The 16,839-nt window shown below is 39.7% G+C and overlaps 1 protein-coding gene across 6 annotated transcripts in view; it reads left to right on the top strand.

Moving 5' to 3' along the window:
* The window catches only part of ARHGAP20 (Rho GTPase activating protein 20), a 128,446-nt gene that overhangs the window by 68,961 nt on the left and 42,646 nt on the right, over positions 1 to 16,839 (top strand). For all 6 annotated transcript variants that reach the window (XM_058686711.1, XM_058686707.1, XM_058686708.1 and 3 more), the window contains exon 3: positions 8,453 to 8,617. In XM_058686711.1, coding sequence (XP_058542694.1) covers positions 8,453 to 8,617 — 165 coding nt within the window. The remainder of the gene's footprint in view (positions 1 to 8,452; positions 8,618 to 16,839) is intronic.

Raw genomic sequence — 16,839 nt, 5'->3', positions numbered from 1 at the left:
ATGGAATGTTATTCATCAGTATGAGGGAATGAAGTACCAATAGATGCTACAATGTGGATGAACCTGAAAAACATTATGCCAAGTGAAAGAGGCCAGTCACAAAAGGCCATGTGTCATATGATAGGAAATGTCTGGAACAGGCAAGTCCATGGAGACAGGAAGATGTTAGTCTCTGCCAGGGACTGACTAAAGTGGGGAACGGGCAGCGACTGCTTAATAGGCACAGGTGTTCCTTTGGGGATGATGAGGATACTGGACAGTGGTGATGGCTGCACAACACTGCAAATATAGTAAATGCCACTGGATTATACCTTATTACAGTGGTTTAAATGATAACTTTTATTTTATGTGTGTTTTCCCGTAATTAAAAAAACTAAAAATTAAGCTATAAACATGTAAAAGAAAGTAACACTAGGACACAAATCACACAGATTTAAATGCTTTCAGATCCCTGAGAGGTGCAGTAAACAGAGGGAGAAAAAGTGGAAAGAGAGGGAATGTGGTGAACTGGGTATTCAAAACTAAATGTTTTTGAGGCCTCTGGGTGGGCCAAATAAAATACGATTGTGGCCTGTGGTTTTCAACCTCTGCTGCAAACGGAACTGAGCAAAAAATGATGGGTGATGTCAAGAACCTAGCTGACAGTTTAACTAGACTGAGAGTTTCACCAGAGGAGAGGATTGCTTACCCCATTTCTTCACATTTAGCAGCAGGCCTAGCCGACACATACAGAGGCTTAGCAGACATTTGTTGGATGAAAAATAAAAATGAATAAATAAATAGAGTCTGGGTGCTAAGTTAGTATTTTTTTTCTTAGCTCTATCTCTGTCTCACCCCCATAACTAATCACTTTGCAGATTTCAACAATGTGTATTTTTAATATCTAATACATTTTTTTCCTGTATCTTCTGTCCTTTCCTCACTGCCAAATCTGGTCCATGACCTTTCTTGCCTTAGATCACTGCAGTGAATTCCTGAAGGTCTCCCTTCCTCTAAGCTTGCCCTCGTCTCTTTTCTTCAGGAAATTACAAGACACAATGTCTCGCTTGACACTTCTTAGTGCTTTCACATAAAGTCAAATGTGATAGAAGAAACATCCAGTATGTGGCCCCTTCCTCATCCGCTGCTGCTCCTCTTCAGGCCTGTGTCACCCATCTTCCTGAACTTCCCCCGGGCACTCGCAGCACCCGGCACGTGTGCTGTGCTCTTTCTGCATAGCCTGCCCATCAGCCTTCATCCGTCCGTCCATCCTTTAAGACTGGTTCCTCCAAGAAACTTCTCTAAGCAGTCCTGTCTCACGTAGGGGCTCTTATGGTTGCTCCTCTCGGTGCCCCCGTACTATGAAGTTCTCTAGTGGCACTTACCTGTCTAGTTTATCATTGTTTACTTGTCTGATGTATCTGTAGCACTAACTCCCTGACTCTAGGGACCATGCCTATCTCCAGCACCTGGTCCATGGCAGGCACCCACCAAAGGCGACCCTTATCACTGTAGTAATTAATTTGTCATGTGGTGATCATAGACCCAATACATGTTGAATGAGAATATTTAAGAGGTATAAGGCAGGATATAAGTCCTAGATATCAGATAAGAGATACCAATGAAGAATTCAACTGAATAAAATTTTCATGGAAGAGATGGCATTTGGAATGAGCGGTGACCATGTGCTAGGGTTTGAGGTTATCAAGATCCTATCTAGTACTTGTCATCATAATCACTAATTAATTACCGGTTATAAACATAGAAATTTTCAAGAAGTATTCTGAATTTTAGTTTATTTTCTTCTGTGATTAAGGATGAAGCACGACCTCCTCTAAAACTGTACCTAGGGGCGCCTGGGTGGCGCAGTCGGTTAAGCGTCCGACTTCAGCCAGGTCACGATCTCGCGGTCCGTGAGTTCGAGCCCCGCGTCAGGCTCTGGGCTGATGGCTCGGAGCCTGGAGCCTGTTTCCGATTCTGTGTCTCCCTCTCTCTCTGCCCCTCCCCCGTTCATGCTCTGTCTCTCTCTGTCCCAAAAATAAATAAAAAATGTTGAAAAAAATAAAAAATAAAAAAAAAAAATAAAACTGTACCTAAAAGTAAACTTTTACAATGAGCCCTAGTAATAAGTATTAAGAGGTATTACGGTGACCCAAGTTTCATGAAAGCTATTATCTAATTTTAGTAAAAAAATCACTAAGGTTAAAAAATTCCTTTTTGCCTTTTAGAAATGGATTCACAAACCTATTTGAAAATGGAATGTTAATACATACGTAAGAAGCCGGCAGCAGGTTAATTCTTAGACTCAGCTTGTATTTGTTAGATCATTTTAGAGTTCTGTTAATTATAACTTGTAAATCCTAATCAGGCTATATTAAGAGGCTAAATAGAAGGTTACAGTCTTGCCCTCCTCCCCATTTCCATACTCTAAAAGACTAAAATAAACACATCTACATTGCACTCAGAATAAAAATAAACACTTCAGACTCACATAATTGAGAAATACATTTTTAAGTAGGAAACACTGATTAAGATTGTAGTTTTAAAAACACAAAGGTTATTTGTGCTTTTGTTTCCTTCTGGGACAGATTTTTTTCATTTTAAATTATGTGAGTACTGAGATGTTTATCTTTACCCTAGACTACTGCATAAATGTTGGTTGTGTTTTTTTTCTTTTTAACCAACGCTTAGCTTGCTAAAGTCATGAGGTATCTTGTGCCATACTTATATGTGGATCTTCAAAATGACAGACTGCAGACGTGTACGTGGATAAATCCACACTGAAAAAGAAAAATATTCTAACTTCATTGTGGATTCTCCACACCACTATCAAATCTACTTATTTGAAAGTATTATTGTAAGGTGGAAAATGAATTATTACATGTGAAAATCCTTCGGAGTTGCTTTAAAATGCAAAACATTTTTTTAGTGCCCTAATTAAATTTTGGCCTACACTAATCCCAAACAAACAGACAATTCTAATTCCCTAATTGTTTCATATTAGCCTTTATTTATAAGTATTTAAATGTTTTAGAACTAGGGCACCTGGGTATCTCAGTCGGGTAAGTGTCTGACTTAGACTCAGATCATGATCTCATGGTTCACTGGTTCCGGCCACATTTGGGCTCTCTGCTGACAGCACAGAGCCTGCTTTGGATCCTCTGTCTGTCTGTCTCTCTCTCTCTCTCTCTCTCTCTCAAAAACAAATGGACATTTAAAAAAATAAATAAGTAAAACTAAATGTTTTAGAACTATTGTTTAAATCGGGGGTCATCAAACCATGACCCAGATAAGCAGCTCACAGCCACATCTGTTGGTGTAGGTATTGTCTGTGGCTGATTCTGAGCCAGAATGGCAGAGTTGAGCCCGCAAAGCCTAAACTATTTACTGTTGGAACCTTTGAGTAGTAGTTTGAACATCCCTATTTTCAGCCATACTGCTCTCTAATGGTTTATAATTATAATTGAAAAGCAGTTAGTTATTAAACCTAAAACTAAAATGCCACAGATGAGTTTTCTCCTGGAGAAGAGCTTCTGTCGGGCACTAACAGAACTACAGCTACGTAGAATGCGGTGTTAACCATCCCTTCATCTGTCCAGGGCTTGCTAGCCTCGTCCTTGCTCAATTCTCATAACAGCAAGTGAAGTTTCATTCTTTTTTTGTTGTAAACTTGAAAATCACTACATAATAAAGGATGATAAAAGATGCCATTATGTCTCCTCCCACTCCCCATCCCAAAAGAATTTGAAATAGAAAGGATTTTTTTCTATGATGGTGAATATGGGCCTTTTCTCACTGCCTAATTTCAGTCTATCATATTAAACATAGAAGCTTCCTTTTCCTTCACTTTCAAAGGTCTTTGGTTTACTTGCTTTGTTCCTCACTTACACGTGTCTTTAAATTACACATGGTATGTGCTTAAATAGTAATTAGTGAGCATAATGGAATTCACTTCTTCGGAGAGGTAACGGTGGCCCGAAAATGGCAGGAAAAGATGGAACAGCTCTCAGAAGCTCACCTACCTGAAATGTAGGTATAGACGCTACTAATACTTAACTTACTTTGAACACAGAGTTGTAGAATTTTCTAAGGTTAGAACCAGAATGTGTTACAGGGTCTTGGAGCGCAGTGGTTCTCAAACCTCGGTGTGCATTAGAATTATCTGAAGAACTTGCTAAAATACAGAATGCTGAGCCAACCCCCTCCCCCAAGCTTCTGTTTGAGCAAGTCTGAGGTGGTCCTGAGAGTTTGCATTTTTAAGAGGCTGATGCTGCTTGCCGGCCTCACACTTTGAGGACAGCTGTAGCAGGGGAAGGGACGGCTGACCACTTGGACATTCTCTCAGAGCATACTCGGGTTTTTAGTGTACCCGGGAGAGCTCAGACGCCGTGAGCCACACTGTCCCAACCCAAGAAATGTGGATAACCCAGAATCCCCACCTATGCTGGCCACCACATGGACCAGATACTCAGGATGACAGGACATGGCCTCTTCCACCTGATACTTTGATGGGAGACCTTGACAAATTCTTGTTCTCTGAGCTCCTTTTTAAAATTAGACTAATAAGGAAGTGTTTTTCAGTTCTTATTGCTATTTTTGTTATTACTGTTTTTTGGTTTTTATTTTATTTGAGTTCCAACTTGTTTCCCTGAGGCAACTCTCAAGTATGCTTATCCCTGTATTTATAAACTGTAGGTTAGGGTTGCTTGCTAACCATATCCATTATCTATTTCCTTCTCATCAGTAATCTTAATTCCACCTTTTGAGTACAGGTTTGTATACTTAGTCCCATATACAAATTATAAAAACAATTTAAGGGTCTTTTACTCCAACTGACTTTATTTTACAGATGAGGAAACTGAGGCAACCACATAACTCCCCATGTTACACTACTTAGCAGAAAAGCTTGGATTAGCCCACTTCTTCCCCCACCCCCATTAAGTCCTAAACTGCTGAGCTCAGTTACCATGGGTGGATGAGAGATGAGTCAACGTGAATGAAAGACTACATGGAATTTTTTTAAGTACATGTTTTGAAACCATGCTTACTTGTAAATCCCTTTCACTTAGCAGCTGTGTTTTTTAACTGCCCTGAACATCAGCTTCCAAATCTGTAAAATGAGGGATAATAACACCTGCCTTCAGGGCTGATTGTTTCTCAACTCTTCCTGCCTTTCCTCTTAAAGTCGCCTTCTAGCGTTTAGCTGCTGACAAATAACCAGAACCAGCCTTTAAGTCTTTACTTTTCATTCCTTAACTCCTCATGCCCCAGGCCACCTGAGTTCTGCAGAACCTTACTGTTCCTTCTCCTGGAACTGTTTTCTTGAAAGTCTTAATGAGCAACTGATTTTTTTTCCCAGACATCTTTTCAAGCTTCAGCCCGTTATCCTTTCTACCAGTGTCAGCACCCCAGACCTCCTCTGCTTTTCATTCTTCTTCCTCTGCTGCTTTTCACCAGCCTCCATCTCCTTCACAGATTCTCCTTTCCTCGCCACCTCAAATCACCTCTTTTCTCAGGGAACTGTTGCTGCCTTTTTTTCTTTTCTTTCATATACTGTGCTCCTTCCCTAGGCAGTTCTAGCACTCCCATAGTATTATTTATGCACGTGTCTTTGTATGATCACCAGTTCTTCATCTCATTCTGACACCTCTTCTGAGTGCTAGCTGCCTGCCTCATTTCCCCATGCCATCTAGTCCACTGATAATTTCAAACAAAGTGTATTTGAAACCGAGCTCAGTTCTTCTTCCCCAGCCTCAATAGACTTTCTCTCTTGTGTTCTTCATGTTTATACTTGCTAAAATGTATATGGAAAGACAAAGGACTCAGATTATCCAAAGCAATCTCAAAACAGAAAAAGTTGGTAGAGTTATACTACCTAATTTCATGATTTACTATAAAGATAAAACAGTAAGACAGTGTGTGTCTGGCATAAAAATTAACGAATAGATCGGTGGAACAGAACAGAGAGCCCAGAAATAGACCCATGCTTTATACTCATGTAATTTTTAACAAAGGTGCCAAAGCAATCCATAGAAGAAGAGTCTTTTGTGCACATAGTGCTGAATTATAAGGTATCCATATGGAAAAGCAAAATGAACCTTAGCCCCTGCCTTCTACCATAAAGAAGTTATTTTGACATAGAGCATATATTTAGAAGTAAAAACTAAAATTATACAGATTTTAGTGGAAAAAATTAGAGAATATCTTTTATAACCACTTGGGAGTAGGTGAGGATTTCTTAGAAAGGTCACAAAGAATAAATACCATTCAAAAACGATAAATTAGACTTCATCAAAATTTAAAAACTTCATCAAAAACGCAATTAAGAAAACGTACAGGCAGCAGGCAAGGAAAAAAAAATATTTGCAAAACATACCTGACAAAGGACTTTTATCCAGGATATGTAAAAAAAATTCCTATAACTCATCCACAAAAAGATACCTAACCCAATTTTTCTAAATAGGCAAAATATTTGAAGATAATTCACAAATGAAGATGCACAAATGACCAAAAAGAACATGAGTCAACATCATTAGTCACCATAGAAGTGCAAATTAAAATCTTAATGAGATGCTACTATGTATCCACTGGAATGGCCAAAATTTGAAAGAGTGACAACACCACATGTTGGCAGGGCTGTGGAGCAACCGACCTCTCCAGAAATATTCTTGGCAATAAAAATTGGGGTGACCACTTTGGAAAACTGGCACTTTTTTCTAAAATTAAACATCCACCGGGGCACCTGGTGGCGCAGTCAGTTAAGCATCCAACTTCAGCTCAGGTCATGATCTCACGGTTTGTGAGTTTGAGCCCCACATCGGGCTCTGTGCTGCCAGCTCAGAGCCCGGGGCCTGCTTCGGATTCTGTGTCTCCCCCTCTCTCTGCCCCTCCCCTGCTGTCTCACGCTCGCGCGCTCTCTCTCTCTCTCTCTCTCTCAAAAATAAATAAAAACATTTATTATTTATTAAATAAATAATAAAATTTGTTTAATTAAACATCTACCTACTCTGTGGCCCAACAATTCCATTCTGAGGTATTATTCAAAAGAAATTAAAACATAGGTCACAAAAAGACCAGGACAATGTTTAATTTATATAATAGCTGAAAACTGGAAAGAGTCCAGGTCTGTGAATAGGAGAATGGGTAAACAAACTTTGATATATTTATGTCATGGAATACTATTCAACCATATGAAAGCAATAGATTACTGGTTAATGTAAAAAAAAGTATGCTAACTAAAAAATACCTTACACAAAGAAGTACATATGGTAGCTCCATGTGAAATTGCAGAACAGGCAAAACTCGTCTTCATTGGGGAAAAAAAAAAATGTCATAATAGTGGTTGCCTTGAGGGTGATGGGGTGGGGATAGACTGGTGTAAGGAATTTGTGAGACTTCGGGGCTAAACAAGGAAAAAGATCTCATTGGGCAGGGTTGCATCAGAAAGGAAGTCCCTCATAACATGAGACTGTCTTGAGGTTTGGGGCCTAAAGACCACCAACCAGAAGGAGAGGAGGGCAAAGGAGCTCCTGAGGTGGCGGAGACCATAGAGTGTCTCTGGGGATTCCTTGTCCAGGGATGCAGGTCCCTGGTGCACCAGGGAATCTCTGGGTCAGAGAATTCTGAAGGGAAGTCTTAGAGTCTTAGAATCATTAGACTCTATCTTACCAAGGCTAGCCGATATTGGGTGTAGTTACTTGGCATATGCAAAACAGGCAAGCTACAAGTGGCTAAGAATCTGCTTGTTTGGACTATTCTTTAAATAATCAAGTGTATAAAAATTTCAGTTTGGTGCCAGTAGACTTTTGAGCTGATGGGTCTCAGCCTACAGTGAAGAAATAAACAACCCAAAAGCCAATACATAGAAGCCATCTTCAGTTAATATATAAAACATCTGAGAAGGTACAAGAGGAAGTATTTTGGCGTGATGATAATGTTCTCATCTTGATAAGGTTTAGACTATACAGGCGAATACATTTGTCAGAACTCAGTGAATATACATCTAAGGTTTGTGCATTTCATTGTGCATTCATGTTTTTTAAATTGTTACTAACTGTTGAACCCTAGTCAGTGACCTCCATGCCAGAGTATTTAAGGGGAGACATACTGCTGCGTTTCAGTTAACACTGAAAGGCCAAAAATGGAACCGATTATTAAACAGATAGAAGGATGGGTAGTTCGATGGATGCATGATAAAGCAGGTGCAGTAAATTTTCATGGTAGAATCTAGGTTGGGGGTATATTATACAACTTACACTTTGTTTTATGTTTGAAAATTTTTCATAATGAAATGTAAAAGACGACTGTGTTAGAGAGAGACTGAGGGACCAGTTAGGAAACTGTCATGGCATTAAAAAGATACAGAGAGCTTTATTTATTTATTTATTTTGACAACCAGAAGCTATAATTTTATAGAACTCCATCCTATATTTGATCATTTGACTAAAGATCTGTGGTGTTTGATCTGTGACAGGGAAAGCCCTTCTGCCAGCGTGGACACGTGTACATTTCTCTCATCGTTCGTGTGCTCCAGTAGGACCTTGCTAATTGATGGCCGGGTAGAACTCAAAAGAGGCCTGCAGAGACAGGAGCGGCATCTTTTCCTGTTCAATGATCTGTTTGTTGTGGCCAAAATCAAGTAAGTACACCGTGAGCTCTCTCCCAGTTACCCTTATACAATTGCATTCCCACTAACAGGGTAGCCTTTCTGTCCAGTGCTTACTGTAAAGAATGTCTGGCTTCTGTTACCAGAGCTAATATTTGAAGTAACTTTTATGGTTTTTTTTTGTTTTATTTTTGCAAAGAAAAAGTTTCGGTTGTTTATTCATTCAACAAGTGTTCATTTTAGGCCCCACTCAGTGCCATGTTCTGAACACATACAGGGAATACGGTGAAGAATGGGACAGGTACGGTCCCTGTGTTTTTGGCGCTTTTGTTCCAACATGTGGAGGAGTTGCAGATTGTGGTTAGTGCTGTGAAGAAAATAGGGTGCTGGGTGAGGTAAAATACAGGATATATGTTGGTAGGTACAGTCGGGGGAAAAATCATCTAGGGCTGAAAAGCAACCAGCCATTCAGGCGGTAGGAGGAGGAGCACTCTGGGAGACGCAAGAGCAGGTGGTGGGAAGAGCTTGGCCCCTTGTCAGAGCTAAAGGAAAGCTGAGCATAATGGGCAGGAGACTGTGAACTGAGATTGGAGAAATCGATGAGGACCAGGTTATCGGGACCCTCTTGGGCTGTATTAATGATCTACTCCCATGTAACAAGTCACCCAAAACCAGTTTATACCTGCACACATCTCGGACTCAGGAAGACTCACGTCATCCGTAGCACTCTCCTACTGAGGAGGGGCTTGGCTGGTGGTTCTGGCTCAAAGTCCCCTTGAGGTCGCAGTCAAGCTGTTGACCAGGTTAGAATCATCTGACATCCTGATGGCAGCTGGCGAATCCACTTCCCCGCTCGCTCGTGTGGACGCTGGCAGGCCTCAGTTCCTCCCTGGCTGTTGGCCAGACTCTGCAGGTTCTGGCCACGTGGGTGTCTCCACAGGGCTGCTCGTAACACGGTATCGCTTCCTTCAAAGGAGGGCGGGACACAGTGTAAGCACGTGAGAGAACACCCAAACTAGAAGCCACAGTCTTTCATAACCCGATCCTGGAAGTGGTGTGCTGCCATTTCTGACGTGCTGTTGGCCACACAGACCCACGGGAGTGCAGCATGGGAGATACCCGTGCGACGGTGTGGATGCCAGGAAGCCAGGATCACTGGCGGCCTCTCGGAGGCCAGCCGCAACAGAGGCTGTGATAAGGAGTTTGGGTTTATTCTAAGGGATTTCACTTAGAGGAGTTCATATTTTTAAGCTACTGTTTCTGAAAGGGAACCTGGGTGGCTCAGTCAGTTAAGCACCCGACTCTCGGTTTAGCTCAGGTCATGATTTGTGAGTTGGAGCCCCGTGTCGGGCTCCACACTGGCAGTGTGGAGCCTGCTCGGGATGTATTCTCTCTCTCTCTCTCTGTCTCTCCCCCTCTTTCCCTCCCTCCTTCTCTCCCTCTCTCTCTCAAAATAAATAAACTTAATTTAAAAAAAAAAAAAAAGGGGGGCCCTGGGTGGCTCGGTCGGTTAAGCGTCCGACTTCGGCTCAGGTCATGATCTCGCGGTCCGTGAGTTCGAGCCCCGCATCGGGCTCTGTGCTGACAGCTCAGAGCCTGGAGCCTGTTTCAGATTCTGTGTGTGTCTCTCTCTCACCCTCCCCCGTTCATGCTCTGTCTCTCTCTGTCTCAAAAATAAATAAACGTTAAAAAAAAAAAAATTAAAAAAAAAAAATAAAAAGATCTTGTTTCTGGCTGTGATAGGTAACGGGTTAGAGGGTAGGCCTGAGAAGAGAAGCAAGCAGACTGGACAGGAGGTTATAGTAGTCCTGATGAAACGTAGTGAGGGTTTATGTGGGGAAGTGGCACTTAAATGAAGGATACACACATACTTGGAATGTATGTCACAGGTAGCTGGAAGAATTGACTTTCTGCTCAATACTAAGTGCCCCTGCGACCTGGTGGTTGCTCCTTGCTCCATCCTCCATTCTCGTTGTTTACCGAACCTAATAAAAGATCAGAGTGTTTCAGTAAATCCAGTAACATTAACAAGATTTTAGTCACCAGAGAACAGTAAATAGTTTTTTCTACTATTGTCACTCGTACACCTAAGTTAACGCCATGTCGTAAAGAAGACATGGACAAGGCTCAATACTAATTTTGCAAACCAGTGTATTTAGTCTGAGTGGTGCTAACAACAATAGAGACCTCACATTTATTTGGATCTTATTGTATAATAGGGATTTTTCTAGAGACTTTAACCTGTATAACTGTTCTGTCAGGCAGATGCTATTTTTTTCTTTTTGAAGAAGAAATTGATACTCAGAGAAGTTAAGTGACTTCAGCAACATCACAGTTAGTAATTAGTTGAGCCCACATTTGAACCTAGGTCTGTGCTTTTTTTTTTTTTTTTTTTTTTTAAGTAGGCTCCACATCCGGCATGGAACCTAATGCACGGCTCACACCCACAAACCTGAGATCGAGACCCGAGTTTCGAGTCAGACACTTAACCGACTGAGCCACCCAGATGCCCCCAGAGTCTGCTTTTAACCAGTGTGTGTTCTGCTGTCTCGCTAGAATGCTTAGTGAACCATTGATATTTTCTTTTGAAAGTTCGAGGCAAGGATAAAGATAAGAAAACTGTTCCGGAATGTGCTTCAGAATGTATTTTTTCATTATTATGGGAAGAACACTTAACAGGAAATCCTCTTAACAAATGTTTAAGTGTCCAAGACAGTATTGTTAACTAATAGGCACAGTGTTGTATAGCAGATCTCTAGAATGTATTCATCTTGCATAATTGAAACTTTATACTTGTTAATTAGCAAAACTCTTCATTTTCTCTCTCCCCTCAGCCCTTGGCAACCAACATTCCACTCTGATTCTATGGGTTTGACTATTTTAGATACCTCATGTAAGTGGCATCACACATTATTTGTACTTCTGTGACTGGTTTATTTCATTAGCACAATGTCCACTAGGTTAATGCACATTGTTGCATATTGCAGGATTTCCTTCTTTTTAAAGTCTGCTGAATAATATTCCATTGTACGTATATACCACATTTTCTTTATCCATTCATTTACCAGTGGACATTTAGGCTCTTTCCACACCTTGGCTATTGTAAATAGTGCGGCACTGAACATGAGTGTTAATATTTCTTCAACATCCTTATTTCACTTCTTTGATAAATACCTAGAAGTGGGATTTCTGGATCTGCTTTTCTTTTTTTTGAGGAACCTCCATACTGTTTTCCATAGTGGCCGCACTATTTCACATTCCCACCAACAATGCACAAGGGTTGGAGTGTCTCCATGTCCTTACCGACACTTGTCTTTTTGTCATTTTCGTTTGTTTTGTTTTTTTTGGTTTCTTTTTTTTAAATAAAAGCCCTCCTGGGGCGCCTGGGTGGCGCAGTCGGTTAAGCGTCCGACTTCAGCCAGGTCACGATCTCGCGGTCCGTGAGTTCGAGCCCCGCGTCGGGCTCTGGGCTGATGGCTCGGAGCCTGGAGCCTGTTTCCAGTTCTGTGTCTCCCTCTCTCTCTGCCCCTCCCCCGTTCATGCTCTGTCTCTCTCTGTCCCAAAAAAATAAATTAAAAAACGTTGAAAAAAAAAAATTTAAAAAAAAAAAAAAAAAGCCCTCCTGACCAGCAATAGCTCAGGTCTTAACAAAATTAGTAAGGTTGAAATCTTACCACATATTTTTTATGATGACAGAGGAATGAAACTCAAAATCAGCAAAGATTAAAACATATTTTGAATACAAGTAATGCCTACAGATGTCGTTTTGGAAGTGGATTTGTTGTTATAGATAGCAATATAACAATATAGAGAAAGGAAAGTCTGTCCATGGAAGCCTCTGTATTAGGTCCATTCGAAGCTATGTGCTGTCAAATGAGGAACAAATCATTTTTTTAATGTACATTAGTTGCCGTTTCATTACATAAAATGTATTGGATGGGTTCTGTATGCTAGATACTCTAACAGGGTCACAAAGATCTTATTACATTTTCCTAACAATCCTGCAAGATAAGAGTTGTTTTAGGTCATGAATACTGAGACTCAGGGGTTTGTCCCAAAGTCATGTAACAGGAGTTGTGGTGGACTGGGATTTTAATCTAGGCCTTATTTCCAGGGGGTGGCCCTTTGTATTGCATTATGTGCATGGTTTTGTGCTCAGCCTGCAGAGAGATAAGCAGACAACAAAAACCTATTACAGTAATCCATCTCCTATACTTTACGATCTTAGAGACTATTTACTTATAGCATGTATTCAGTTCTTGTGAAGGAAAGTATTTTCCTTCACCTTTTTTGGATGTTTTTTCCTCAACAATTATGTGATAATATTTAGAGTAGAAGACTTGTTTTCTTACCTGTCACTTACTGTTCTGGTTATTGCTAATGTAGACATTATGTGGTTTTATGTAACCTATATAGTGTTTTGCTGAAAAAATTTTTATATAGTTTCTTTACCACTAGAAAATTGCTGTTTTAAATATACTGCCAAATCTGTGCCCATCATCTACTTGTATAGCTGACTTTTTATTTTGATTGTCCCTTTCTCGCATAAGATATACACCATGTTTTTTCACCTACTGCTTTTGGGATACCTGTCTGTGTCTACCTAAATGTTTTTATTAAGTGACAAAATCTAGTAACAGTTGATTTAATTCTGTTTTTATTTAAGAGAGTCAATTCATGAAAGATTATTTTAAGTACTTTCTACATTTATTGAGGATATTAAAAAGTGTGAGTGATCAAAGTTAATTTGGGGCGAGGGGCATGAGCCCAAGACCCTTGCCATAGAGAGGACATAAGGATTTGAGAAGATAATCATGGTTTGTGAATACTGCCACCTTGCAGAAATTCTGACCACAATTTATCATTATATGGTCATTCTTGTAGATAACATTTGATATAGTCACAGATCCTTCTTAATAAGAACTTAATACTTTTTCCTGAAATAAACGGCAACCAAGAAGAACCAGCCCCTATAATACCAGATCTCTGCCACTTTTTACCCTGTGACAGAAGATGGGGTTATACCCTCAATCAATTCATTTGTTGAAATGATAGGAGTTACTTAGTGCTTAGTAAACAAATTCACTACCTCAAGTTCAATACTACTTCAGCTCATCTTCAGGCTCCATTTGGGAACTGCTTTCAGCCCTTAGGTTGATGCTGTAGAAATAAGTTCAGGTGGGGTAACTAGTTGACCAGCTGTTCCGTATTTATTTATATTTATTTAGTGAAACTAAGTGATTTTAGTGAATGCAATAATACAAATGGTTTTTAATTTTTGTACTTTTATTGGCTAAGGTATTTTATTCACTTTATGCTGAATGTTGACAATGTTTACCTAAAATTACCTTGAGTTTGTGGTCGTTCTTTTCCATACTCAATTAGAACAAGTATTAAAACTGAATGGGACCTCAGGGACTACTTTCATATTCCTTCAAAAGCTAAATAAAAAGCTATTTTTCTGATAGAATTACGGCTTTCCATCTTTTAAGGCAGTGTTTAAAAACTTTAAAGTATTTAGAAGGAAGTTAATATTGCATTAATAACTATAGAGCAGCCATTTGGAATTTACTAAAAGGAAGTGACTAGGTACTTTGTACCTTCCTAAGCCATAGCTTTTCTCATATTAATTTCCTATATAAATAGGGAAATAATGATGTGTTCTATTTAGGTCACAAAGATGATGAGAAAAAAAAAGTTCTGATCATGTATTCATTATCAGTAGAATTATCATCAGATTCTTGTGGAATATACCATGTTCTCTACCCCAAAACGTATTTAGTAAAACATCTCCATCTTAGACTGGAGAGCCATCTCCCTAGAATCCTGTGTATTTCAGCAGTTTACTGGCATTCCTTCTAGTACAAAGACTGGAGCATAGAAAAACAAGGACATACATCTCTCATCTTAATAAATTTGTAGTAAGGGACTACACTGTGGAAATAAAGAATTGCTTTTTGGGTTGTTACTTTGTAAATTTTATTAGAATAGTCCAATACTATTGGAAATTGAGAGTGAAAATTTTGAAGAAACACACTATGACCCCAGAACTATCCATCTTAATATAAAAATTTTATTTAACACAGGTTTTAAATATTTTGAAACTACTCCATTTATCTTTGCAGACATGAGTGGGTATGAGATTCCTCTCCACCTCTGTAGTGAAAGTCCCATCAGAAAACCATGGAGGTACAGAGAGATAAAAAACAGGCTGAAGATAGAGCAGCTGAAGGGAACTTCATGGTAAACTACTTGCATCCAGATGCTTTATAAGACTGACAACATCCAGGGCTTTTTATAAATACATAGTTAAGAGCATTAAATTAGCTAGGAAGTTAACACTGCTCAAGTTCAGATTCTAGCTATGCTAGTTAAGCTGTGTGACTTTTGGCAAGTTACTTAGCTAAATCTCTCCATAACTCCTTTTCCTTATCTGTAAACTGTTTGAGGATTAAACTAATAATATGTGTAAAGTGTTTACCACAATGACTGGATGGCAAATGGGAAATTCTCAGTAAATAGTAGCTAGTAGAATGGAAGTGATTGTTTACACTTTTAGGCAACTTCTTATTTTTTGTGTCAGAAGGTAGGTAATCTTGGCACTTTATTGATTTAGGGAAAAAAATCATCGCAATGACTTTTCTTCAGGGCTGTAAATGTGAACAGCTCCCACCTGGTATCTGAAGTATCTGATATAGAGAGAGACCTGCATTAGAAAACACAAACTGTGTGACAAGAGATACGGAAACATACCTTTCTTTGAAAAACATGTGTACTTTCAGTTTTAGATTATCTAAATAGTCGCTCTCAAAAAATAATATTTTTAAAAAAGGAAATAAAATTTTATCTTCGGTGTCTGTTTGATTTTTAAAAATCCAAAGTTTTGGGGACTGCCTGGGTGGCTCGGTTGCTTAAGCGTCCGACTTCGGCTCAGGTCATGATCTCACGGTTCGTGAGTTCAAGCCCTGCGTCGGGCTCCGTGCTGACAGCTCAGAGCCTGGAGCCTGCTTTGGATTCTGTGTCTTCCTCTCTGTCTCTGCCCCGCCCCCGCTCGCACTCTGTCTCTCAAAAATAAATAATTGTTAAAAAAAATTTTTTTAATCCAAAGATTTGTAGCAACGAGATGAAAAAAATATTGAAATGAAATATAGAAAAACGCTATTATGGCACAAGGTGCTTTTCTGTTACACTTACAGTGAGTGTGCCCCACAGGAAGTATAAATGAAGCTTTGAATCTAGGTTATCCTTCATGCGTAGTTCCTGCAAGATCCTTTTTCATTTCATAAATCCGACTGAAGAGTTTTGGCTTTAAATATTCCATGGAGGAGTTTTAGGAATACTGCCATATGAAGTGTCTTTGATTTCATGTCAGTTTTTTTCTGTTTCCACAAATGGCTCTGAGTGATAGGAAGTGTCCAAGTTTCCCTAAGCATTCTCTTTATCTTTCCCAGTGCCTTCTAACTAAGTCTCAGGTCCATTATGAGCATGAAATCTGTGAATTTAGGTCAAGAGATAACGGTGGTTTCAATATTAGGTTCTAAGGAAGATTAGGTAGAAATTGTCAAAAAGCGATTTCAGTGCTAACTTAAAGTAGATTACCTTCTGGGTCCTTGGAGATAAATATTAATTGTGTTAACTCCACTTAAGTGTAGTACTTCCTGCCTTTTTTTTTTTTTCCAGTTTAGTTAAGGGTCTGTTTTTAGCTAGAGTTTTTCAATTTTAGCCAGAATACAAGGGGAAATGATATGAACAAACTTTTAAGAAAGGAAATTTAGGGGCACCTGAGTGGTTCAGTTGGTTGAGTATCCAACTCTTGACTTCAGCTCCGTCCTTGATCCCAGGGTCATGGAATTGAGCCCCATGTTGGGCTCTGCACTGTGCATGGGGCTTGCTTGCAATTCTCTCTCTGTCTCCCTTGCTGCCTCTCTCCCCTGCTCATTCTCTTGCTCTCTAAAAGAAAAAAAAATTTTTTAATTTTTTAATGTTTATTCTTTTTTGAGAGACAGAGAGCTTGAGTGAGAGAGGGTTAGATAGAGAGAGGGAGACAGAATCTAAAGTAGGTTCTAGGCTCTGAGTGGTCAGCACAGAGCCCAACACTGGACTTGAACTCCAGAACCACAATATCATGACCTGAGCTGAAGTCAGACACCTAACTGACTGAGCCACCCAGGCATCCCAGAAAAAACTTGTAACCATTCAGTTGGAAATATGCTGAAAAGTCCTCTAATTCCAGATTATAATTTTTATGTGCATCT

The sequence above is a fragment of the Neofelis nebulosa genome, chromosome 10 (assembly GCF_028018385.1).
Source record: "Neofelis nebulosa isolate mNeoNeb1 chromosome 10, mNeoNeb1.pri, whole genome shotgun sequence".
Lineage (NCBI taxonomy): Eukaryota > Metazoa > Chordata > Mammalia > Carnivora > Felidae > Neofelis > Neofelis nebulosa.
This window is presented reverse-complemented; position numbering and strand designations above follow the sequence as displayed.